The following is a 24,532-nucleotide window of genomic DNA, read 5'->3' on the forward strand; positions in this document are numbered from 1 at the left end:
AGCTCAGAGGTCAAACAAACCCAATTGAAGTTAAACATGGCTGGAGCCACTAGGTCCTTGGTTAGGCCAGGCTGCATGTTCTTGCCACCACAGCAGGAACAAACAGCTGGTCTACAGCATGGAAGAAAAGGGAGTCCTAATTTGTTTTCAAACTTCCAAGATAATCTGTCTCTGTAAACATCACTGATCAGGTGTTCCTTCTTAAAAAAAAAAAAACAAGTAGCTTCAATGGCCCCTACAAGATAACTAGAGTCATAGCACAAAAGTTTATAAAACAAAAAAAAAACTTCACTGTTCAAAATGCTAACAGTTATTTATCTCAGCATGGACTGCTGACTACAAGAGCAGCCAGCAAAGCTCACCATTGCTTTCAGCAGGCCTGGCAAAGGCAGCAGCAGCAAGGAAAGAGCCAGAGCTCTGTGCAAAGACCAGACACTGCTTTCGCATGCAGTTGTCACAGCAGAGAATCCAAGCGAGAAAAGACAGCCAGGTTTCAAAAAGGAAAACCACACACACTCAAAAAAGGACTATATAGTTTAGAGCAGACACTATTGTAAGAAGCTAGCATTCCCTATAATCTTAGCAGCAAGAAATACCATTATTTATGTATATATTTGCCCTAAATGCAAAAGATACTCAAAGTGTGCTTCCCATGAAAACAAAAATTCTACAGGTAATCAGATTTATTTCTATAAATGTCCTGGTACTTGTTCTAAGTTAATATATATTAATAGGGTATCTACTTTATTTTAGAAATGGTTGGCAGTTCAAATATCTTTTATTTGCAGATAGAAAGAAAGATTATTCTTTCTATTAAGAATTACTTCTTTGGGAGAGAATGGATGTAAGGCCTTTGATAAAGGTAGACCAGTAACACTGTCAGAATGACTAGGTACGGAGAAAAGATTGCTGACTTTGGACAATGCATCACTGGGGCTTAAGAGATCCTCTGGGGCCTAATGAGGGCCAAAGTAATGCACTGATTAGATCAAGCCCAGGTAAGTCATTATATGAAAAACTGAAGTATACTTCTCACACATCCAATTTTTAAAAAGGCTGGCTGGCTAAACATTATCAATTGATGTAAGGAATACAACTGGTAATAAGTCAGAGGTATTCTTTCATTGTTCACCTCCTCTAGTTCGTCACTATGAATGGTGATTGCCAAAGTTTTGCTTTTCATTTCTAGCCAACATTTTAAAACTGGCATATTGATTTAAGTGAAACTATTTTCTTTTTAAATCCAGAAAATAAGCTAAATGCAAAGTCATTATTCTCTTAAGTCTATGCTCCTTCCATTTATGCTAAAAATTCAGAAAGCAACATTTAGATAATTCTTGTCTTAAACACAGACTCTTCATTACTTTCTTCCTTGGCCATTTGTACTTTGGATTTACCAAAGTGACCTAATAGTCTAAATTGCCCTTTCTTTTGAAGCAGGACTTTTCAGAGTTACCAGTATCATTTCATGATGTAGTTGTGATACAGGAGGGATAACCTATCACACAGAAATAGGTATTTTCCAGTTTAACAAATTTATAAATTATAAGAGAAAATGCAATAAAAATAAAAAGGGTATTTTCTCTTCAAGGATGTTTCCCTTAGAAGCCCAAAGTAAATTATCTATGAACGATCATATATTTCATGTTCCAATCTAAAAACAAAATCCACAATTTCCAGCACTGTATGGTGGAACATTTTGTTGCTGTTGTTCTAGTACACTTATAGTCGTTACACTGGAGTAAAGAAATTATGAAAGTACAATTCATTGAAATTTCCAACTACCTTAAAAGCTTACTAAGATCTCATCCCACATGTTTTGGATTAACAAAACACTCCAGGTTTCTTAGTACAAAAGAATCCTTCGTTCAATAGCCTTGCGACAAATAGGACATTCACTCATGCGGTCTCCACAGAGCTGGCATGTACCATGGCCACAAAGGAAAATCATATTCTTCAGACGATCCAAACACACAGGACACATTGTCTGTAATATAAGATATCAAAATGACAAAGGTTGAGACATATTTTGAAAATGTTACATGATTAACTTCCTTAGTGGCTATTCAAGTGAAATAATACCGTTGGGCTAATTTTTCATTTTTATTTTTTTGCCAGTCCTGGGCTTGAGCTCAGAGCCTGAGCACTGTTCTTGGACTTTCTCAAGGCTAGAGCTCTACCCCTTGAGCCTCTGCACCATTTCCAGCTTTTTTCTATGTATGTGGTACCGAGGAATCGAACCCCGGTCTTCGTGCATGCTAGGCAAGCACTCTACCAGTAGGCCAAACTCCCAGTCCCTAATTTTTCATTTAAAATAGTTAAAATGAAAAAGAAGTTAAATTCTAGGTAGTCAGCTACACATGCATGAGAACATTAAATATCAGGCATGATTGCTACAATGTAGAGATGCTGTATACAACACAGTATCTGTCCTGTTATCACACCACTTTGAACTCTGGGCCTGGGCATTGCCCTTGAGCTCCTCAGCTCAAGGCTACCGCCCTACCCCTGGAGCCACAGCACCACTTCCAGTTTTCTAGTGGTTAATTGGAGATAAGAGTCTCATGGACTTTAGTGCCTGGGCTGGCTTTGAACCAGAATACTCAGATCTCAGCCTCCTGAGTAGCTAGGATTACAGGTGTGAGCCACCACACCTGATTCTGTCTTTTTTAGAATCTATACTTGACAGAAAGTAAGTGGTACTTGTCTAAGCCAGATTGAGAAGATAAAAGGCTTTTCAGAGAAAACACACCAAAAATCCATTTCAGAGGCTGAGATTTAAGGATTATGGTTCAAAGCCAGCTAGGACAGGAAAGGCCATGAGACTCTTTTTTTTTTTTTTTTTTGCCAGACTTGGGCTTGGGCTCAGGGCCTGAGCACTGTCCTTGGACTTTCTCAAGGCTAGAGCTCTACCACTTGAGCCTCAGCACCACTTCCAGCTTTTTTCTATGTATGTGGTACCGAGGAATCGAACCCGGGTATTCGTGCATGCCAGGCAAGCACTCTACCACTAGGCCAAACTCCCGGCCCTGCCATGAGACTCTTATCTCCAATAAAACAACTAATCCTCCTGCTCATCTCGTGCACCTGTCTAAAAGCTGGCATTTCAAGCATGTGTCGACGTGCTGTGCTGCCTTACTTAACAAATACACCTATAAGATTCAGCCAGCTTCTCTTACTAAATATTGAGTTGATATTAAGAAATACTTTTGGTGATAAATGTTTAAGATACACAAAACAATATAACTTGACACTCAGTTTAAAGTATAGAATGCTAATCTCACTTTTAAAACCCTTCCAAAAACCCTCCCTAATCATTTGCATCTCATCAATAAACATTCTGAATTTTACATTTAGTTTTTCTTTTATTATGTATACACACATTTCTATTAAAGTATCACGTGTGTGTGTGTGTGTGTACCAAAGAAGAAAATCACAACCTAATCAAATCCGATTTGGTTTCCACTAATCAAACCTGATTGGTTTTCTTTTTTCTTTTTTTTTTTTTTTTTGCCAGTCCTGGGCTTGGGCTCAGGACCTGAGCACTGTCCTTGGACTTTCTCAAGGCTAGAGCTCTACCACTTGAGCCTCAGCACCACTTCCGGCTTTTTTCTATGTATGTGGTACCGAGGAATCGAACCCGGGTCTTCATGCATGCTAGGCAAGCACTTTAACCACTAGGCCAAACTCCCGGCCCCACCTGATTGGTTTTCTAATCAATCCACTGAGAGTGTTATTTGTGAGATAGACTCTTGCTTCATATCTGGACATGTGCCTGAACAGCGATCCACCTAGTTTTGGTTTTCAGTTGTAGCTAGGCTAACAATTACATTTTATCATACCTAGTTATGAATCGAGAAGGGATCTCAGCCTCCAAATAAACCAGGATTGCAGGTGTGAAACACTGGTGTTCTGTGATACTAACAGTATCCCAAGCTCAGTGATTTGAAAAGGCACATCACTGATTAAAGCCTTGATAGATTGACTGACCAATTGATTGATTGCACTAATCTTAGGGCTTAAATACAGGACCTGGGAGCTGATTCTGAGCTTTTTTTGCTCAAGGCTAAAGCTGACGTCAAATGGCAATCCTCAGATCTCAGCCTCTGTGAGTAGCTAGGATTACAGGAATGAGCCAATGGTGCTAGGCTAAAACCAATTTTTAAAAATCAATTTTATTTCCTAGTCATTAGTGTGAGAGAGAATCTTCTTACTATTCATAGATCATATGTCCTTCCTATTTTATAAAAATACCTGACTAAATCTACTAAGCAGGTATTACTCATTATAAAGATTCAAAGACTACGAGTGGTATACTATTATACACCATGCTTACTACAGCAAATATTACTGGGTTAGAGAAGAATCAGTACTTAACATGAAAAGCTCTTTACCTGTTCCTTGATGTCCTGCAACTGTTGCTGCAGCTTTTGTACATCTGCATTGACATTGGTATTATCCTTGTCCTTTTGCAATACTGGAATATTCCCACTTGCTGTAATACAGATAAATGTTTCTGGTTATTGCTATGTATTGATTTTTTTATTGCTAAAACTATTTTGCTAATTAAAAAATAAGACTTGCTAGGCACCAGTGGCTCACACCTATAATCCTAGCTACTCAGTAGGCTGAAGCTGAGGATTGTGGTTCAAAGCCAGCCCCAGATAGAAAATTCTCCTTGAGACTCTCATCTCCAATTAGCCACTCGAAAGCCAGAAGTAAAACTGTGGCTCAAAGTGGAAGAGTGTTAGCTGTAAGCAAAGAAGTCAGAAATAGTGCCAGGTCTTGAGTTCAAACCCCACCACAGACCAAAAAACAAACAAACAAGCAAACCAAAGGCTATCAGGATCCTTCTTACCAATTTTTTTTCATACTAGAACAATAGACGTAGTAATGACTCATGTTATACCTTTTCTTTTTTTTTTTGCCAGTCCTGGGCTTGAGCTCAGGGCCTGAGCACTGTCCTTGGACTTTCTCAAGGCTAGAACTCTACCACTTGAGCCTCAGCACCACTTCCAGCTTTTTTTCTATGTATGTGGTACCAAGGAATCGAACCCGGGTCTTCATGCATGCTAGGCAAGCACTTTAACCACTAGGCCAAACTCCCAGCCCTCATGCTATACCTTTTCATTTATAATCGTCAAAGAGAAAGAGTTCCTTATTTATAAAACTGTCAGTTTTCCAAATTCTACCTATTTCTTCTGATACATTTTTTCTGAGCACATAACATAGGAAGACATGGAGTCGTTGCTCGCAGGGCATTGGGTGGTGCTAGGGCTTGAACTTAGGGCCTCATTTTTACTAGGCAAGAACTTGATCACTTGGGACAGGTTCCTAGCCCTTGGCAGTACTAACTGAAGTCTTGTAGGCTATGTTTATGAAAACATACAAAATCTAGCTTCCTTTGTTTGTGCTCAAATTCTTTTTGTTATTGATCTAAAATGAGGAACTCAAGAAAAGCCCATGAAAAAGCCGGCGAAAATAGGAATATCTTTGATTTCATGTTTCTTACTCTCTACATTCTTAGTCTTTTATTCCGCTTAGTTTGTACCTATTAGCATATGCTAAATGTGAAATATATAAGAGCCATGGGGTAAAAATGTTAAAAAAAAAAAGGTTTATGGAACTAAGAAACTACAAAGGCAGTAATATTTTTAAATAGTTGTATTATTAAAAGGTTGACAATAGAGACTAGAATGCAGTCTAGTAGTACAGAACTTGATAGCTGAGCAAGGCCCTGAATCACCAGCATTTAAAAATAAAGGGCGGGAGGGGGGGGGGACGGGGGGGGGGGGGGGGGGGGGACGCGTCGGGCCGGCAGCGTTCTACCGGAGCCGAGGCCGCGGCCGTCCACTCGGGCCAGGCGCCAGCAGGGACACCCGGCGAGGGCCGAGACGCCTGGCTCCGACCCGCCCGGCCCCGGGCCCCCCCGGCCCCCAGGCGGTCAGCGTGGTGTCGTGGATGACCTGTCGCCTGGTGGTGCTGGTGTTCGGGATGTTGTATCCTGCTTATGCTTCCTACAAGGCTGTGAAAACCAAGAACATTCGGGCACATGTTCGGTGGATGATGTACTGGGTTGTCTTTGCGATCTTCATGGCGGCAGAGACCTTCACAGACATCTTTATCTCCTGGTTCCCTTTCTACTACGAGATCAAGATGGCCTTTGTGCTGTGGCTTCTCTCACCTTATACCAAGGGAGCCAGCCTGCTTTACCGCAAGCGTGTCCACCCATCCCTGTCCCGCCATGAGAAGGAAATCGACACGTACATTGTACAGGCCAAGGAGCGCAGCTACGAGACGATGCTCAGCTTCGGAAAGCGGGGCCTCAACATGGCTGCCTCGGCTGCCGTGCAGGCTGCCCTGGCTGGCAGGCTGCGGAGCTCCTCCATGCAAGACCTGCGCTCCACCCCTGACGCCTCTGTCCCTACCTACCAGGACCCCCCCTACCTGGAAGACCAGTTACTTCACAGGAGGCCACCCATCGGATACCGAGCCGGGGGCCTGCAGGACAGCGGTACAGAGGATGGGTGCTGGTCAGACACTGAGGCAGTTCCCCAGCCAGCTTCCCGGCTCCGAGAGAAGCCCCTGAACCGCAGCCAGAGTCTGCACGTGGTCAAGAGGAAGCCAGCAGTACGAGAGGGCACCTCACGCTCCCTGAAGATTCGAAGTTGGAAAAAGACCATGCTCTCAGACATGGACAGCTAGGTTCTGCCGAGTAGACTCTTACCTTGTGCCTGCAATGTGCCAGTGACAATCACCTTTGGCTTTCCTGTACCAGGTGCCAAGGCTCCATCCCCTCCTGGCTCCCACTTAAGGACCAAGAGAGATGTTACAGGGTCTGTGTAGAGATGTACCCACAATGCACCAAAGCAGGACATGCCCAGGGGCCTATCTGTTGCCTTCCTTAGCCCTCTGCCTTCCCAGATGTGGGACTAGAGGCTCTGAACACCTGCACATGAAACCAAAGGTCCTCCAGCTGTGAACATTCCCTCCTGTCCTTCAAAGTACTTGACAGCCTTTTTTAAGGCCTGGTGTGCATGTTCTGGCTGTGTGTTTTGTGTTGATGAGTGAGGTCAGGCTTGTAAACATTTTGATAAATAAATTCATAAAGGTGCAAAAAAAAATAAAGGGGCGGGGCAAAAAAAGAATAATAAGGAAAGACTGAAAAGTAAATTACTTTGTTTTTCCATTTGTTTGCTGTTTCAGTTCAGCCTACCTATAGTGACACTGTCACAAATAATTATCCATGAGACATGTTATTTACGTTTATAAACCTGATACATAAAAGGAAACTAATATGTTTATAAATTGAAAAGACAATCTGAAATATAATGTACCCCTAAGATATACTAACACTGGGTATAGCTTAGTGACAAGGTATGCGCTTAGTATGCATCAAACCCAGAACCACAAAAGAAAACCAAAAAAGGGACTAGAACTCATGGTTCAGTGGTAAAGTGCTTGACTTACAAGATGAGATTCTCAGTTCAAAACCCCAATACTATATAAAGGGAAAAAACCTGCAAATATGCTTCACATAGAAATATAATGTTCTCAGGCTAGATTTAGTAGCACTCACTTATAGCTCCATCCCATCTACTTGGTAACCGGCTGGCTGAAAAATAACTAAAGCAGCTGGGTACTGGTAGCTCACACCTGTAATCCTAGCTACTCAGGAGACTGAGATGAGATCTGAGGATCACAGTTTGAAGACAGCCTGGGCAGGAAAGTCTGTAAGACTCTTACCTCCAATTAAATAGCAGAAAAAGCTAGAAATGGCATTGTGGCTCAAGTGCTAGCCTTAAGTAAAAGGAGCAAAGGGACAGTGCCTAGGACCAGAGTTCAAACCACAGGACAAGAAAACAAAGCAAGCAAGCAAGCAAGCAAGCAAGCAAGCAAGCAAGGAAGGAAGGAAGGAAAGAAAGAAAGAGAGAGAAAGAAAAAAAGCAAACACGGAAAGGGCTGGGATGTGGCTAAAGTGACAGAAAGCATTTGCCTACAAGCATAAGGCCATGAGTTCAAGCCCCAGTACTAAAAAAGAACACAATATACTTTATACTATACGTACAGGTTCCAACAAGCTAGAAAAACATAGTATTAAATTTCTTATAATTGTAACAAAAGCACCAGAAGTCTTATGTTCCACTGTTGGTCCAAGTCACATATTTTATGCTTTTCAAGACAACAGAATGAATGAGATATTATTTGTACAAGTTCCAATAAGAGAGTAAATATGGAAATGATTAGGAAAATACACTTACAGATGTCATCAGTGGCATCTTCGGAGCTTTTTCCTCCACAGCACATGATGAAAGGCACTCTGCGTTCAACCACTGCACGACACTGCACACACTTTTTCATTAGGCTAGCACAGTCTGAAAACAGTCATACCACACCTGTTACATGCCACAACAGAACTTCAATTTTGCCTTTCTCTACTAATGTCTACAACTTACACTTCCCATTAAACATTTACCCAGGTGTTAATCAAACAAGTTAAACCAAAACACCATTCTATTTCATGGAAATGTTATCAATCTAAGAACAAGTAATCTCAAAATCTTAAGATCCGAAAACAATGACAAGAAAACTTTTCATAAATTTCAATGCCAGAATTATAAGGCTAACCATGTTTTCTAAAGGCTTATTTCTATAATTCCTCTAGTTCGTTTCTTTTCCTTTTTTCGTTCTCCCCCTTCTACCAAATTGATAGAATATAAAAAGAAATTGCTTAATGAACACTTTTTAAATATAGCACGTCAGGAAAATATAACTAGTTTTTTTTTCATAGTACAATATCTTTCGAAATCAATTGGAGAAGGCTATAAGCCCTACTTCAGTAGAAAGCTTTCTCATTCCCAAAGGAAATAAGTGGGTACAAATATGTGTTATGGACTGTTAATACTTCCTTATATCTGAACTTCATTAGTTATAAAATAGCATACAGTAATTCAAATGCTAAAGCCAAAGAATATATTTATTCTTTGGCAGAGTCCGCAACTTAGCCTATATGTCCAGAGTCTTTTACTTTGTTGTCTACTTAAAAAGCAGCTAAAAATAATGAGAACCATGCTGGCTACCAGAGATAATTTACAAGAAAACATTACATTTATTTTTTGTTAAGCAGTTGTACAAATGGGTTTCAATTCCACAAGTTAGGTTATTAGTACAATGTATTAATCAATGTTACTCTTCCATCATTCTCCCCCACTAAAACATTAAACTATTTTTTTTGGGGGGGAAGAGTCATTTCTGGGACTTGATCTCAGTGCCTGGGCACTGTCTTTTCTGCATATATGGTACTGAGGAATCGAATCCGGGGCTTTGTGCATGCTAGGCAAGAACTCTACCACTAGCTCACACTCCCAGCTCACATTAAACTTTTAACAGAACACAACCAGTGATGTAGACAGGTTGGGGAACATATTCCTAACAGCTACATTTTAGATATGGAATCATTATCAAAGCTGATCCCAAATGGCATTCGCTGGGAAGTGGATGAAACTAGAGCGAATCATGTTGAGTGAGATAAGACCAAAGGAACAAAAGGCACATGGTCTCCTTGATATGTGGATATTGGATCCAAACAGTACAAAAATGATGACTCAATATTCAGGTACCGAGGTTATTGACATGGTCTTAGAGATATAAACATAACTACATAGACATAAAAATCTATGATGGGATATATACTCTATAGACATGTTATATTATACAGATCAATATGTATCTATGACATACACACTCTCAGCTTAATTTTAATTTTGTTCTTTTTTTTTTTTTTTGCCAGTCCTAGGGCTTGAGCTCAGGCCCTGAGCCCTGTCCTTGGATTTTCTCAAGGCTAGAGCTCTACCACTTGAGCCTCAGCACTACTTCCGGCTTTTTTCTATGTATGTGGTACCAAGGAATCGAACCCGGGTCTTCATGCATGCTAGGCAAGCACTTTAACCACAAGGCCAAACTCCTGGCCCCTTAATTTTGTTCTTAAGTTTATATGCCAGTGATTGCATATAGAGATCCCAATCCTGAATATTTGTTAAACTTGACCTTTGAAATATGATGTAAAAAAATCAATGTTAATAAAAGAAAAAAGAAAAGCTGATTCCAAAGACTGAACATAATATATCTCAGGCTTAGTTATGCAAAATAACATCAGAAATCTGGTTTGACGATGATTTTCTTCTTAAATTTTCAGGGTTAATTCAACTCCTATAATAACAATAATAAATTATCTAAATTTCCTGTAACTGTTCAGCATAGCTTCTAAAAAATTTCTTTTCAGTCACTCAAAAAGGATATAATCTCTCTTTCTTGTGACTTGACAATGGTACATTAGCCTCTTTAAGGCTCCAGCACTCAGCTCAACATTACTGCAATGTGGGTCCTGGATTATATACTCTCTTGGACAGGAATATTTTCCACCTCCACCCGAAAATATTTTAAACTGTGTTTAGTCAGGTGCTAGTGATTCATATCTGTAATCCTAGCTAGTAGAGGAGGCCAACATCTGGAAAATCAGGGCTTGAAGACAGACAGGGCAAAAGTCCAGAAGACTCCATCTCCAGAGTAACCAGCAAAAAGCCAAACTGGAGGACTGACTCAAGTGGTACAGGAGTAGCTAAGCAAGCAAACTGAACAAGCATGAGGTCCTAATAAAACAAAAAGGAGTACTGGCAAAAAAAAAAAAAAAAACTATGACATACAAACCCTCAGCTTAATTTTAATTATGTTCTAAAATCTAAGTGCAAGTGATTGTATATAGAGATTCCCTTCTTGAATACTTGTTTGTTAAACATGTCATTTGAAATATGATATAAAAATCAATGTTAATTAAAAAAAAAACCATACTTACCTTGGGTCCATTTAAATAAGGTATGTTAAATTTGTTTAAAATCTTTCATTGATAAATACAAAGATGGTGAATATAATGTAACCCTTCTATTAATCACAATAAAAAATAACAAATCAAAAAAAGTACAAAGAGAAGAGAATATTAAACAATGTAAGAACTTAAGAAGAAAAGAAAAGTATAAAAAAGCAAATGTCTCCAGGAAAATATATTTAGGAGAATTTAAAGTTTCTCTTATATTCCAATGATGTGCTCACAAAGCAGAGAATAAAGTCCTCTGAGTATAACAATTTACAGAAAAGCTGATAATGTAGGCCCCAATGGCTGTTGTGAGTTCCTCAGGAGTGGGAAAGTAAGGAGAAGAGACAATGGTTAAAGGGAGGAAAAATGATGATGTGGCAGCCTTCTGACTCAAGATTTCAATATTTGATTACAGAACTAAGGCTCCAGGGTACATGAAAAGACGATACTTTGTGCTAATAGAACTGAAACAAACCTAAACTAGTAGAAGAAAGCAAGCAACTTATTCAGCCCACTTTGTACTCAGAAGGAAGGAGGGAAAAATTCAACTCTCTGATAGAGGCACAAAGACGGATGATACCAGTCTCAACCTGTGGGTTATCCCAAAACACAACAAACCTCAAATATTTTTTTTTTCCTGGTCAGTTGTGGGGCTGGGCGCTGTCTCTGGGCTCAAGGCTACCACCCTACTCCTTGAGCCACAGTGCCACTTCCAGTTTTCTGGTGGTTAATTGGAGATAAGAGTCTCATGGACTTTAGTGCCCGTGCTGGCTTTGAACCACAATCCTCAGATCTCAACCTCCTGAGTAGCTAGGATTACCGACATGAGTCACCATGTCTAGCTTTTTTATTTTTTCTTTCTTTTTCTTTTCTTTTTTTTTTGTGCCCATCCTGGGGCTTGAACTCAGTGCCTGAGCATTGTCCTTGGGCTTTCTCAAGGCTAGTGCTCTACCACTTGAGCTACTGTACCACTTTCAGCTTTTTCTATGTATGTGGTACCAAGGAATCGGGAACCCAGGTCTTTGTGCATGCTAGGCAAGCAGTCTATCATTAGGCCAAACTCCCAGCCCATCCTCAAAGATTTTTTGGTTAACAAAATGCTAAAGTGTCATATGGTCATACTTACTCTCACAAGCACACATGTGTCCACAAGGTTGAAAAAGAACAGCAGCTTTCTTGTCAGAGCATACCACGCATTCTTCAATCTACAGAAAGAGGGGAAGACAAGGTGAGCAACTATAGATAAGTAACCTGTTTATATCAAATATATTTCAACTGAAAGGGGACCCTCAGGCACAGAGAATTATTACACACTCCCCCCTGTCCGTCAGTCTCATCTCATAATTTATGGACCTTTCCATACTAGGCACTATTTCTGCATTAAGTCTTCCTGCTTGTCCTAAAGACTCATTCAGCAAAATTCCATTTCTTCTGAGATCAGCAAGATAGGACTAGATTTTAATTTTATAGACTACTTTTTTGAAAGGCGACTAAAGAACTGTGGTGTGGCTCTGGTGGTGAAGTGCCTGCTTAGTAAGTGCAAGGCATTGAGTTCAAAATTTTGTATGGCCAAGAGAGAGAGAGGGAAAAAAAAGAATGAACAAATGATTAAGAAAGAAGTTTTGGGGTTTTTTTTGACAGTACTGAGGTTTGAATTCAGGATCTTACACTTACTTGACTTTGCTTGCTCAGTGGATACTCAAACACCTAAGCCACACTTCCAGCCCAGCTTTTTGCTAGTTAATTAGATAGAATCTCATGGACCTTTCTGCCCGAAGTGGTTCCAAACCTTGATCATCCAAGGTATCAATCTTCAAAGAAGCTAGGATAGCAGACAGCTGGCAACATTTCTAATAGTAATACAAATCTAGCTAGATGAGTAAGTTAAAAGTCTAGGAGGGATTTTTTTTTTTAATTAAAAGCTTCCTCTTCCATACTAGCCCAAGGTTTTAGGCTATTTCTTCTTCCTGATCCAGACTTATTCATAATTTTCCTCACTGTTCTCTCTTCACCCTTGGAGTTTTGACTGTGGAACTATTAACAACCCCTGGCTCTGCCTTCTTTTTGACACCCTATTACCTTGCTTCAGCTTCATCTTTTACCTGTTCACCCTCCTAACACACAGTCACATTTAACCATCTCTGTGTCACTTACTATCACTGTCAAAAATGCTAACCATCTACAGCACTCCTGAGCAACTGACCACTGCATGCTTGCTAACTTCTGTCCCTGCTGACTCTCTAGGCTTTCCCTACTCACAGTCTGTACATAAAAGTGATGTAACTGGATTAAAGGCAAACATACACACACGCAACGTAGCTGGTCAAGATTCTGATATTACTAGACTCAGAATTTACCTTCAATACTAATAAATTACCTAACATTGTTTTATTGTTTCTTTTGGGCCAGTATTGAAACCTGAAGTCAAGCCCTTGTGATCTCACCTGGCTTTTGTTCGGCTCCATAGATAGCACTCTACCACTCGTGCTACCTCCATGTCCAGCTTTCTGCCAGAAGAACTGGAAAGAAGAGTCTCAGGGATTTGTCTGCCAGGGCTAACTTCAAACCAAGATTCTCAGAACTCAGACTTCTGAGTAGGTAGGATTACAACCATGAGGCACTGGTACTTGGCTTCTAGGAATATTTTTTTTTCATAAGAAATTCTATTTTTTTATTAAAGAATTTATTAAGATTGATTTCTACATCATATTTCAAATGAGGTATTTAACAAACAAAAGTATTCAAGAAGGGAATCTCTATACAATCACTGACACAGATTTTAGAACATAATTAAAACTAGGCTGAGGGTTTGTATGTCATATATACATATTAATCTATGTAATAAAACATTATATCTATAGTCATAAATTTTTATGTCTATGTAGTTGTGTTTATAATTCTATTTTTTCATTTAATTTTTTTATTGTCGGGGTTACAGTTACATTCTCCAGTAGGTGCACTACTTCCCACACATTGATACCCCTTCTCATGTTTTTGTCCCCATTCCCCTTCCCCCATCCCTCCCAACTCTAGGAATATTTTTGAAATGTTTATAATAATATAGAAAATTAACCTAATGATTAGATTAACCTAATAATTAGGATAATAAATAACTACATTTATCTGTCAATTAATTAGATTACTATGGCAAATTAACCCAACAATCCATTCTCTTACTAAAAAGAAAAATCTTTTCTTTATAGTAGTTGAAATTAATTGCAGTAAAGGTTATTGTTAAAGTTAACTATAATGTTCCTCCATCTGTTTTATTTACTCTGGTTATAGTCTTAAGGAGTGGACTTACTAGAAAGGTATAGTTACAGTAAATGTTTGCGTGTTCAGTCAGGATAGCTTTCTTGCATCCAGTAGTGTTTAGAAAGTGAATGTTTTCCACTTTCTTAGCACTTTTTTTTTTTTTTTTTTTTGCCAGTCCTGGCCCTGGGCTCAGGGCCTGAGCACTGTCCTTGGGCTTTCTCAAGGCTAGAGCTCTACCACTTGAGCCTCAGCACCACTTCTGGCTTTTTTCTATGTATGTGGTACTGAGGAATTGAACTAGGGTCTTCGTGCATGCTAGGCAAGCACTCTACCACTAGGCCAAACTCCTAGCCCTTTCTTAGCACTTTTTAAAAACCTGCACCAAGCTAGGCACAGTGGCTCATGCCTGTAATCCTAGCTACTCAAGAGGTGGAGATCTGAGGATCATGATTCAAAGCCAGCCTGGGCACTAAAGTCTGTGAGACTCTTATCTCCAATTAACCACTAGAAAACCAGAAGTGGCTCCAGTGGTAGGGTGGTAGCCTTGAGAGCTCAGGGACAGCACCCAGACTAGAGTTCAAGCCCCACAAAGAGGACAGGGGGGCGGGGAGGGTGCAACTTGCTTTGATAATTCAACAGAAATGATTTAAATTAGTTTGCAATTTATTTGTATTTTTCTCTATCTGCTAAATCATCCACGTGGTTCTTCTAAGAACAAATTCTTATTCAGTCTTATTTCCCCTAAGCCTTAGTTTTAAAATTTTTATCAAGATGCCTGTTATCCTTTAACCACTTGGTGTCACTATTTCTTTATAGTCAAAGGCTCTGTAATCAAACCAGCTTATTTGCTGGATCCCAACATAAGTTTTTCTACTTCACTACAGGATTGAAAATTTCATAGTATATAATACAAAGTAGAATTAAATATATCTTTAGGTTATAGAAAGCTGTGAAAGGAAACTAACAGATAATTTTTTGCTCATTTTAATTATTTTTTTGTGCCAATCCTGAGTACAACTGCTGAGTTTCTCTTGCTCAATGCTAGCACTCTTCCACTTGAGTCACAGCTCTACTTCTATCTTTCAATAGGTCATTGGTGATGAGAGTCTCATGGACTTTCCTACACAGGTTAGTTTGGAACCACAATCCTCAGATCCCAGCCTCCTGAGAAGCTAGGATTACAGGTAAGAACCACTGGAGCCAGAATCTAACTTTTATCTTTAACTACTATAGATGTAAAAAATGAAAGAGATAAGAGTTACAAAATTTTGAGTTAAAAACATATGTGTGTGTGTGTGTGCGTGCCTATATATATATATATATATATATATATATATATATATATATGTTTACTTGAAATAGGGAAGGAAAGGGGGAAAACAAGATGATTGGGAGGGGGTGGAGGGAGGAAAATGGGGACAAAATCATGGGAAGGGGGCATCAATGTACAAGAAGTAATGCACCTACTTGAATGTAACCGTAACCCCTCTATACATTACCCCAACAATAAAATTTTTAAGAAGTATATAAACTCAAAGGCCGGAGTTTGGCCTAGCAGTAGAGTGCTTGCCTAGCATGCACAAAGAGTTGTGTTCAATTCCTTGGTACCACATACATAGAAAAAAGCTGAAAGTGGTGCTGTGGCCCAAGTGTTAGAGCTCTAGCTTTGAGAAAGTCCAAGGACAATGCTCAGGCCCTGAGCTCAAGCCCAGGGCTGGCAAAAAAAAAAAAAAAGTATATATATTCATACTACAACGAACTTCAGTAAACTCATTCAGTCTAGGCTAGCCAGAGCATAAATGAGAGACCCTATGATTCAAGCACTCGGAAAGTCTGCATAGCAAGCACAAGACCTTGATTTTAAACATCATGACCACCAAGAGAAACAAAATACTACACTTCAAGTTATTACCTTTGTTCTAGACTGAACTTGCTCTTTACAGATGAGGCATTTCTTGACACGTGGAGAACATAAAGAACAGGTCGCAATATGTCCACATGGTCCAAAAAGAGTATCTCTCTTCATATCTGAGCATACCATACACTCTTCTAAGGTTTCAGAATCATTACTAATCATAGAAGGACTCCGAGAACCAACTTGACCACTAATAAAAGAGAGTATTTCAAAAATCAGCCTACCCATATATTTCTATTAAAAAAATCACTAATTAACATGTCCAAACTATCATTAGCATACAAGTGTTCATCTTTATGTGAAATTCTATAAACAATATTTTGCTATTTAATACATCTCTGTATCTTTACATGCATCTAGTACTAGTCAGTCTTCAAATTGGATGAATCCTTACTCCATGGAAAAGAGTGAATCACCTGACAAACAAAATTCATAGTAAAAATAATTTACTATAAACAAAGTTTATCTCAGAACCTGTTCTACAAGGGACAGCTACTGAGATTTTCAATACTAAGAAAAATGTATGAAGAACATTAATAGCATGGCACTATCCAGGTAAAAAAAGTAGAGATATGTGTGGTTTTTTGTATGTTTACAATATCTCTTGCTGAGCTATTTTATTTTCAGAAAATAAAGACAAATGCAAAATGACTGTGTTTAGGAAAATTCCACAGTAAATTAGTCACTTCATTTGCTCAATTTTTTTCAATCCATCATCGATATTTATTTAGTACTCTTAGCCTCTCAATGCAGGATGTTAGAACTATTGCAGTTTCTGAGATATAACCTGTTGATATACAGGAAGATATTTAAAGCTTAAAATATATAACATTAATCATTAAGATTATGCAATTTTAATAACAAAATTGTAAGACTTTTCCTTATATATTTCCATAATGTATAAGATGCCCACAGGAGGGGCCGGGAGTTTGGCCTAGTGGTAGAGTGCTTGCCTAGCATGCACGAAGACCCAGGTTCGATTCCTCGGTACCACATACATAGGGAAAAAAAAGCTGGAAATGGTGCTGAGGCTCAAGTGGTAGAGCTCTAGCCTTGAGAAAGTCCAACGATAGGGCTCAGGCCCTGAGCTCAAGCCCAGGACTGGTAAAAAAAAAAGATGCCCACAGGATCAGACTAGAAAATTTTCTTAAACTTATTATACATAACATGAAAGCAGAGACACACCGGGAGGGAAGAAAGAAGCAACAAAAAGACATAGGAATTTGCAAATGCAAATTCATTTTGACAGTCAAATCTTTCATAATGAAACTACATGATAATTTATATATAAAGAATATTAAGCTTTACGACATTAAAGAATATACTAACCTGACTTTTTCTTTATGACATTTTGCCAGTGCTTTGCAGAGACTTGGATCGGGACAGAGATCAAGTGGTGACTGACCCTTCTTGTTTCGAATGCTGAGGTCAGCACCATTGGCTGCCAAGAAACAGGCAATAGATGCTGCACTCTTCTTCTCTGCCCCCTGGGTACCAAGTCCCATTATTAACTGAAATCAAACAGAAAGAGTCATGGTTTTCTCCATAAGATCTGCACTGAATCCCCTTTATCACCCTGTGAGTATGAATACACATGCATGTTTACAGTAGACATTTAAAAGTTTCAGTCTGGTTATCTATTCCTTATTCTCTATTCCCTTATCTTCAATCCAGATGAACATCTATAACCCAAGCCATGGGAGGTTTACATCAGCAAGATCAATGATCAGTGACAGTCTGGGAACAAATTCAGCAAGACTATCTCAAGCAGAAGCCTTTTATCCCAAGGTACCTGGGAAGCATAAATAGGACTGTAGGACTGTGGTCCAGACCGGTCTAGGCAAAAATCTGAGTTTCTACACACACACACACAGAGTCAAGTGATGTTCATTAAAGGAACATAAGCAATTCAATAAAAGACAAGTCTTCTTAACAAATAGGGCACAGACAAGTGGAGACTCCTGAGTGAGAAAATGAACTCTGATCTGTGTCACAGTACTCATAAAAATCAATTCACGGCTAGAGGCATGGTTCAGTGGTCAGCAGTTGTATAGCATCTGGTCTAGCAAGCATATGTTCCTGAATTCAAACTCCAGTTTTGCAAATTAAAATCTAAAATTAACCACAGATCTAAATGTAATGGCAAAAACTTCATAAACTTCTAGCACAAAAGAGAACTTTAGGGACTTCAGATTGGGCAAATGCAATAAAAGAAACATATTATTAAAATTATATTTCATCAAATTAAAAAACAAAGCAGGCTAAAAGTTTGGCCTAGTGGTAGATTTCTTGCCTAGCATGCACGAAGACCAGGGTTCAATTCCTCAGTACCACATACACAGAAAAAAAGCCACAAGTGGTGCTGTCGCTCACGTGGCAGAGCACTAGCCTGTAGAAGCTCAAGTTCAGTGGTCCTGAGTTCAAGCCCCAGGACTGGCCAAAAAAAAAAAAAAATATATATATATATATATCTGTTCTTCTAAGAACACTGTTTGGGGCTGGGAGTATGGCCTAGTGGTAGAGTGCTTGCCTAGCATACATGAAGACCCAGGTTCAATTCCTCATACACAGAAAAAGCCTGAAGTAGTGTTGTAGCTCAAGTGGTAGAGCTCTAACCTTAAGAAAGCCCAAAGACAGTGCTGAGTTCAAGCCCCAGCTAAAAAAAAAAAAAGTTAAGAACCAGGCACAGTGGCATATACCTGTAATGCCTAAAATCCCAAATACTGAGGTTGAAGCAATATTAAAAATTTGAGACCAGCCTGAACACAGCAAGCCTTGATCTCAAAATAAATAAATAGGCATCAGTGGCTCATGCATGTAATCCTAGCTATTCAGGGGATCTGAGGATTACAGTTCAAAGCCAGCCCAGGTATTAAAGTCTGAGAGACTCTTATTGCCAATTAAGCACCAGAAAACCAGATGTGGTGCTGTGACTCATAATGATAGAGAGCTAGCCTTGAGCTGAAGAGCTCAAGGACTGTACCCAAGCCTCACAAGCGACCAAATAAATGAATCAATAAAATAAAATAAAATAAACAAAAACTAGTTAAAGAGAAACACATAAGCACTTTTTATCTCTTGTCATAACCATTCCAGGATTTTGCCTACAAAAACAGGTAGCCCTTGACTTAGGACCTCCAGTATCATTTAGATTCAGACACTGTAGATCAAATAAAGCACCTTCTCCTATAGTTTTCTAATAATAGAGCTTATGTTTATGGAGAAGGTAAAGAAAGAATGCCTTCTATTCCAGAAGTAACTATGGCTTCATTACACGCTCTATTCAGCTGATGCATTTGTACTTGGCCCTGAAAACATAATTTTTTTTGGGGGGGGAGGCCAGACCTGAGCTCGAGCTCAGGGGCTGAGCCCTGTCCTTGGACTTTCTCAAGGCTAGAGCTCTACCATTTGAGCCTCAGCACCACTTCCGGCTTTTTTCTATGTATGTGGTACCGAGGAATCGAACCCAAGTCTTCATGTATGCTAGGCAATCACTCTACCACTAGGCCAAACTCCCGGCCAAAGCATAACTTTTGAAAGGCACTTTTGAAAATTGTTGACTAAGCTATCATTTTTATTGGCTCACATGGGTTATATGGGAGGTGGAGATCTGTTCCATTTCCACATATTTATACTGCATCACAATCAATTATACCCCTTTATCACACTCTTCCTGAACCCTTCCCTCTAAGAAATGGCATCCCAAACAAGTTTCTTTGTTCTGTTTTCATAGTTTCAAATAGTCCTGTTTCTTTGTTCTATGTTCTGCAAATATTCTACTTTGACAGTATTCAATCTTATTTATTTTCCCCACAAGCAATCTTCTATTAGTCTCCATTAACTAAGCTATCATTACCAAAAAAATAGCATAGGGCCAGGGTTTGGCCTAGTGGTAGAGTGCTTGCCTAGCATGCACGAAGACCCGGGTTTGATTCCTCGGTACCACATAGAAAAAAAAAAGCTGGAAATGGTGCTGAGGCTCAAGTGGTAGAGCTCTAGCCATGAGAAGGTCCAAGGACAATGCTCAGGCCCTGAGCTCAAACCCAGTACTGGCAAAAAAAAAAAAAAAAAATAGCATAACATTTTTGTCCATTATAATAATCCTTCCTTGAGTGACTTGTAATTTTCCAAAAATGTTACATAAACGGTCACATAAGTAATAAGGAAAAAATAAGCCATGGACTAGGAGAAAATATGTAAATACCTCATATTTCATATAAATAAACTTGTATTCTGATTATATAAAGAACTCTTAAAACCATTATAAGAAAACAGACTCAGTACTTGCCTAGCATGCATGATCCTTGGGTTCAACCTCTAACAGTTCAAAAAATAAAATCAAAAGAATAATGAAAAAGATTAGAATAGTTATTGTGGTAATAAGCAAATGAAAAGATGATTAATGTAAGTAGTCCTCTGGGAAACATAAATTAAAACCACAAAATATCACACACACATTGATATAAGTGGCCGAGGCAAAAAGGATGGAGTAACTTTTGATAAGAATGTTGGCAAAAGTACTAACTAGAGCCGGGCGCAATGGCTTACACCCAGAATCCTAGCTACACAGAAGGCTGAGATCTGAGGATCAAGGTTCAAAGCAGCCCAGGCACAAAAGGATCTGAGACTCTTTTTTCCAACTAACCTCTAGATAACCTCTAGATAAACAGAAAGTGGGGAGTGGCTCAAGGGTAGGGCAGTAGCCTTGAGCTGAAGAGCTCTGGGACAAAGCCCAGGCTGAGTTCAAGTCTCATGACCCACCAAAAAAAAAAAAAAAAAAAGAAAGTACTTCATTCATAGACTAATGGTCTAAGTACATAGCCCTGATGAACTAGCTATTTCATCCAACTCAGATTACATAAGCAGCAAATGTAACACACTGCATTAAAAGATGCCTCCACTAGTACGGATGAAAGATTTTCTTTACTCACTGTGTTTTTTGATGGTTCCCAGGCAGCATCTACCTTCCCCACATCTTGCATATCTTGCAGCTGACGGAGTTGAGACAAAGTATGATGCCTGAGAGCTTCATGCAAAGGAGTATCTCCATCTTTATCCTGAATGTCTAGCTTGGCACCTGCACGGACCAAAAGCTAAAAGAGGAAGATATGCCTCATTGTGGTAAAAGCACCCACACTCAAAAGAAACTACAACACGCTGAACGTAACAGTGAGAGCATCTTGGACTTACTCTGAAGTTACCATAAAACCTAATAATTCTGATGTCTTTGCTTCTATTTTGCTTTCTACTGTCGCTGCTTCAGCCTACAAGCTTTACCAATTGCTGTTCTACAAAAATATTTAAGCCAAATAATATTCTTCTAGGTATTTTGTTTGAAATTACCAGATTAGTAAGATAAAAACTTATGTATTTGCAGCAACAAGTGTCCCAAGCTTTTTAATTTATATTTTACTCTCAACTGTATGTAACAAAAGGGATGTACATTTTTTTTTTTGCCAGTTGTGGGGCTTGAACTCAGGGCCTGGGCACTGTTCTTAAACTTTCTCAAGGCTAGCACTATCACGTGAGCCTCAGCACCACTTCCAGCTCTTTCTGTGTATATAGAGTACCAAGGAATCAAACCCAGGGATGATTCATGCATGCTAGGCAAGCACTCTACCCCTAGGCTACACTCCAGGCACCAGGAATATACTTTTTAAAATGGTTACTTTTAGTTTTCCTCATTTAATGCTTTGGGAATTCACAAATCTAGTAATATAACAAAAAACTTCAACTCAAAGTTTCAAGACTTGTGCTAATGTACACTAAAATTTATGTTAATACTTTACCCTAACAATCTGGGTATGCTGACGCTCAACAGCAAGGTGTAGGGCAGTTTGTTGGTTCACATTCTGGATATCCAAGTTTGCATTACCCTGAAGAAAAACAAATTTTAAGTTCTGGAATTTTGACAATGAAGAACACAAAAACTCTTAAGTATTCATAAGAAGTAAATAACATTGGACATTGTTGATTGCTTTCTCTCCTTAGAAGCTTATTATTATTATTATTATAATTATTGGGGGGAGGGGGCTTGAACTCTGGGCCTGGGCATTGTCCCTGAGCTTCTTTTGCTGAAGGCAAGCGCTCTACCACTTGAGCCACAGTGCTACTAGGGGCTCTTCTGAATTTATTGGCAATAAAAGCTCATGGAGTTTCCTTCCCAGACTGGCTTTGAACCATGATCCTCAGATCAGCCTCCTTAGTAGAGAAGTTAGGATTACAGGTGTGACCCACTAGCACCCAGCTCAGAAGCTTATTAGTCTCACACAGGAACAGGGATTGATACACAAGAAACAGAAATTTATAAAATCTGTTTCTACTAGGATAATTCTATTTAAAGACAAAGCATAGTACAGAGCTCCAACAAAACTCTTTTTAGAGTCTTAGCAGAGAGGGTAGTGCATGCCTATAAAATCTCAGCTCTCAGGGAGCTGAGGCAGAACTTATGGATTCCAGTTTAGCCTTGGATATATATCAAGTTTTATTCTTGAAACAGTAAGTAAGTAAGTAAATAAATAAATAAATAAAACCGGCCAACCAACCAATGTTAGAACACAGAATGTCCCTTAGTAGGTAATTGCTAAAGCAATTATTGATCTCTCCCTACCTGATGTACCAAGAGTTCAGCCACTTCTACATGATTATTTAGGGCAGCCAGATGCAAAGCAGTATAGCCATCATCTTTCTTCTCATCCACAATCCATGGTCTTGGTAATTTTGACAGTAAAACACGCATTGCACTGAAAGTCAAATTCACATTATTTTCATATTTATAATAGTTTGATATTTTCAGTGTTTTCTTTAGAAACTATATTCAAACCAATCTTGTAAACTTTAAAAGATTTCTTTTCTAACGAAAAGCATATGTCTTTAAGAATAAATAGAAATTCAAATATTCTGATTCTCAAATGAATAGCTTTTTATAGAAGTAAACAAACTGTCACTATTTGGGCAATAGAATCAAAACAGAATATATAAATGCTACAAAGGGAAAATATTGTAAAAGAAAATGATCCAAAGAGGAAAGAAATATACCAAAATAAGAACATAGTATGGCTTTTTAGAAGCTCCCAAATTAATTTTCACATATTTTTATTGTAATTAATAGAAGGGTTACATTATATTCACCAGCTAGAAGGTGCATTATTTCACATACATTGATACCCTTTCTCATGTCTTGGTCCCCATTTCCCTTTCCCCACCCCCACCAAATTAATTTCAATAGCTCATATTCCCCAGTGAATTAAAGAACAGTCAAAGCTGAACAACAAAAGCAGCAGGAAAAATAGTGATAAGATGAATTTTACATAGCTGATAGATGATCATGAATAGCAGTCAAAATCTGATAAATGTCATTCACTCAGTTTAGCTCTATAATGGCTTGAGGCCAGCAGGACTAAGATAAAAATATGTAAGACAAAAATTTGCATAGAGAAATGATATGTACATATGGAGAAATAGAGTGAAGTTGCTGATGAGAATGGATATAAACGAAATGAAGCTCTACAATAATGAGACTAAGGACTCAAATGGAATAGAATATGTTTCTTTAATGGCAATGGCTTATAAATCCCATGAGGAGAGTTCAAGAATTCTAAGAGTAGAACTCAAATTGAGGACTTTATAGATCTCATCACTTTTTTTAAAAAAGTCTTAATGCTTTAAAATTAAAGAGTAAAAGCTTAAAAGTTGCTAAATACTAATTATACATTTTTCCTGTTTCTCCCAAATAAAATCAGTTTACTATTTATACTTCAAAGCTTAAGTTTTCTCTCAGTACAAAGTATATACACATAAAATGCCTGTTTGTTAAAGGAATGACCCCTTGTTCAATTTGCAGTGAACTAACTCCAAGTATTACAATTTGGGGCAGGCATATATGAAATGAAAAAACAATTTCAAATTTCAAAAGCTACTTTTAAAATAGGTCACTTAAGTAATTTTTTATTTCAGTAAGATTTTTACTACCACCTAATTATTGATATACTTTTATACAGGAATTACTAGGGTATCTCTGTGTGTGTGTGTGTGTGTGTGTGTGTGTGTGTGTGTGTGTGTGTAAGAGGTGGGGAGAGGGAGCAAGGGTGAGGGAGGGGGGAAAAGAGAGGGAGAAAGAGAGAGACTTGGGTGGAATGAACTTGTTATCCACTTGCTTTAGCTTCCCAAGTTCTAGGATTATAGTTGCGTGCCACTCAGCTCAGCTTCTTTATCAGATTTTAAAACAAATATATAACCCAAGGTACATAGCTTAAAGATTCTTTTCAGTGGCAACTGATAAGTTATAACCACTGTTCAGGGATGTCAGGCATTCTGGAAAGCTATAACATCTCCTCCAGAGAACTGCACAAAAAAACCCTTTTAAAACAGTGTATTTTGACAACTTTTAAAACAAAGGAACTGTGTGTGTGTGTGTGTGTGTGTGTGTGTGTGTGTGTGTGTGTGTGTGTGTGTGTGTAGGTCCTGCAGCTTGAACTTTCAGGGGCTTGGGA

At 38.7% G+C, this 24,532-nt stretch overlaps 2 protein-coding genes across 4 annotated transcripts in view; one reads left to right on the top strand and one right to left on the bottom strand.

Annotated features, from left to right (window-relative positions):
- Nucleotides 1-221: 221 nt before the first annotated feature.
- Nucleotides 222-24,532, bottom strand: part of Mib1 (MIB E3 ubiquitin protein ligase 1) — a 96,461-nt gene continuing 72,150 nt past the window's right edge. For both annotated transcript variants that reach the window (XM_090353350.1, XM_090353349.1), the window contains exons 13-21: nt 22,651-22,783; nt 21,830-21,916; nt 20,972-21,133; nt 17,370-17,551; nt 16,038-16,230; nt 11,997-12,075; nt 8,262-8,375; nt 4,395-4,495; nt 222-1,987 (exon numbers count right to left, since the gene is read on the bottom strand). In XM_090353350.1, coding sequence (XP_090209476.1) covers nt 1,847-1,987; nt 4,395-4,495; nt 8,262-8,375; nt 11,997-12,075; nt 16,038-16,230; nt 17,370-17,551; nt 20,972-21,133; nt 21,830-21,916; nt 22,651-22,783 — 1,192 coding nt within the window. In that variant the 3' untranslated portion in view covers nt 222-1,846. The remainder of the gene's footprint in view (nt 1,988-4,394; nt 4,496-8,261; nt 8,376-11,996; nt 12,076-16,037; nt 16,231-17,369; nt 17,552-20,971; nt 21,134-21,829; nt 21,917-22,650; nt 22,784-24,532) is intronic.
- Nucleotides 5,956-7,128, top strand: LOC150049850 (receptor expression-enhancing protein 4-like). 2 transcript variants are annotated; one of them, XM_090353352.1, is made up of 2 exons: nt 5,956-6,367; nt 6,474-6,668. In XM_090353352.1, exons 1-2 carry the CDS (start codon nt 5,962-5,964, stop codon nt 6,587-6,589), a joined length of 522 nt encoding a protein of 173 aa, XP_090209478.1. In that variant the 5' UTR covers nt 5,956-5,961; the 3' UTR covers nt 6,590-6,668. The 2 variants fall into 2 exon arrangements, with proteins under 2 accessions (XP_090209478.1, XP_090209477.1); XM_090353351.1 differs by having other exon boundaries at nt 5,956-7,128.

The sequence above is a fragment of the Megascapheus bottae genome, chromosome 19, assembly GCF_031878675.1.
Source record: "Megascapheus bottae isolate mThoBot1 chromosome 19, mThoBot2.hap1, whole genome shotgun sequence".
In the NCBI taxonomy this organism is placed as follows: domain Eukaryota; kingdom Metazoa; phylum Chordata; class Mammalia; order Rodentia; family Geomyidae; genus Megascapheus; species Megascapheus bottae.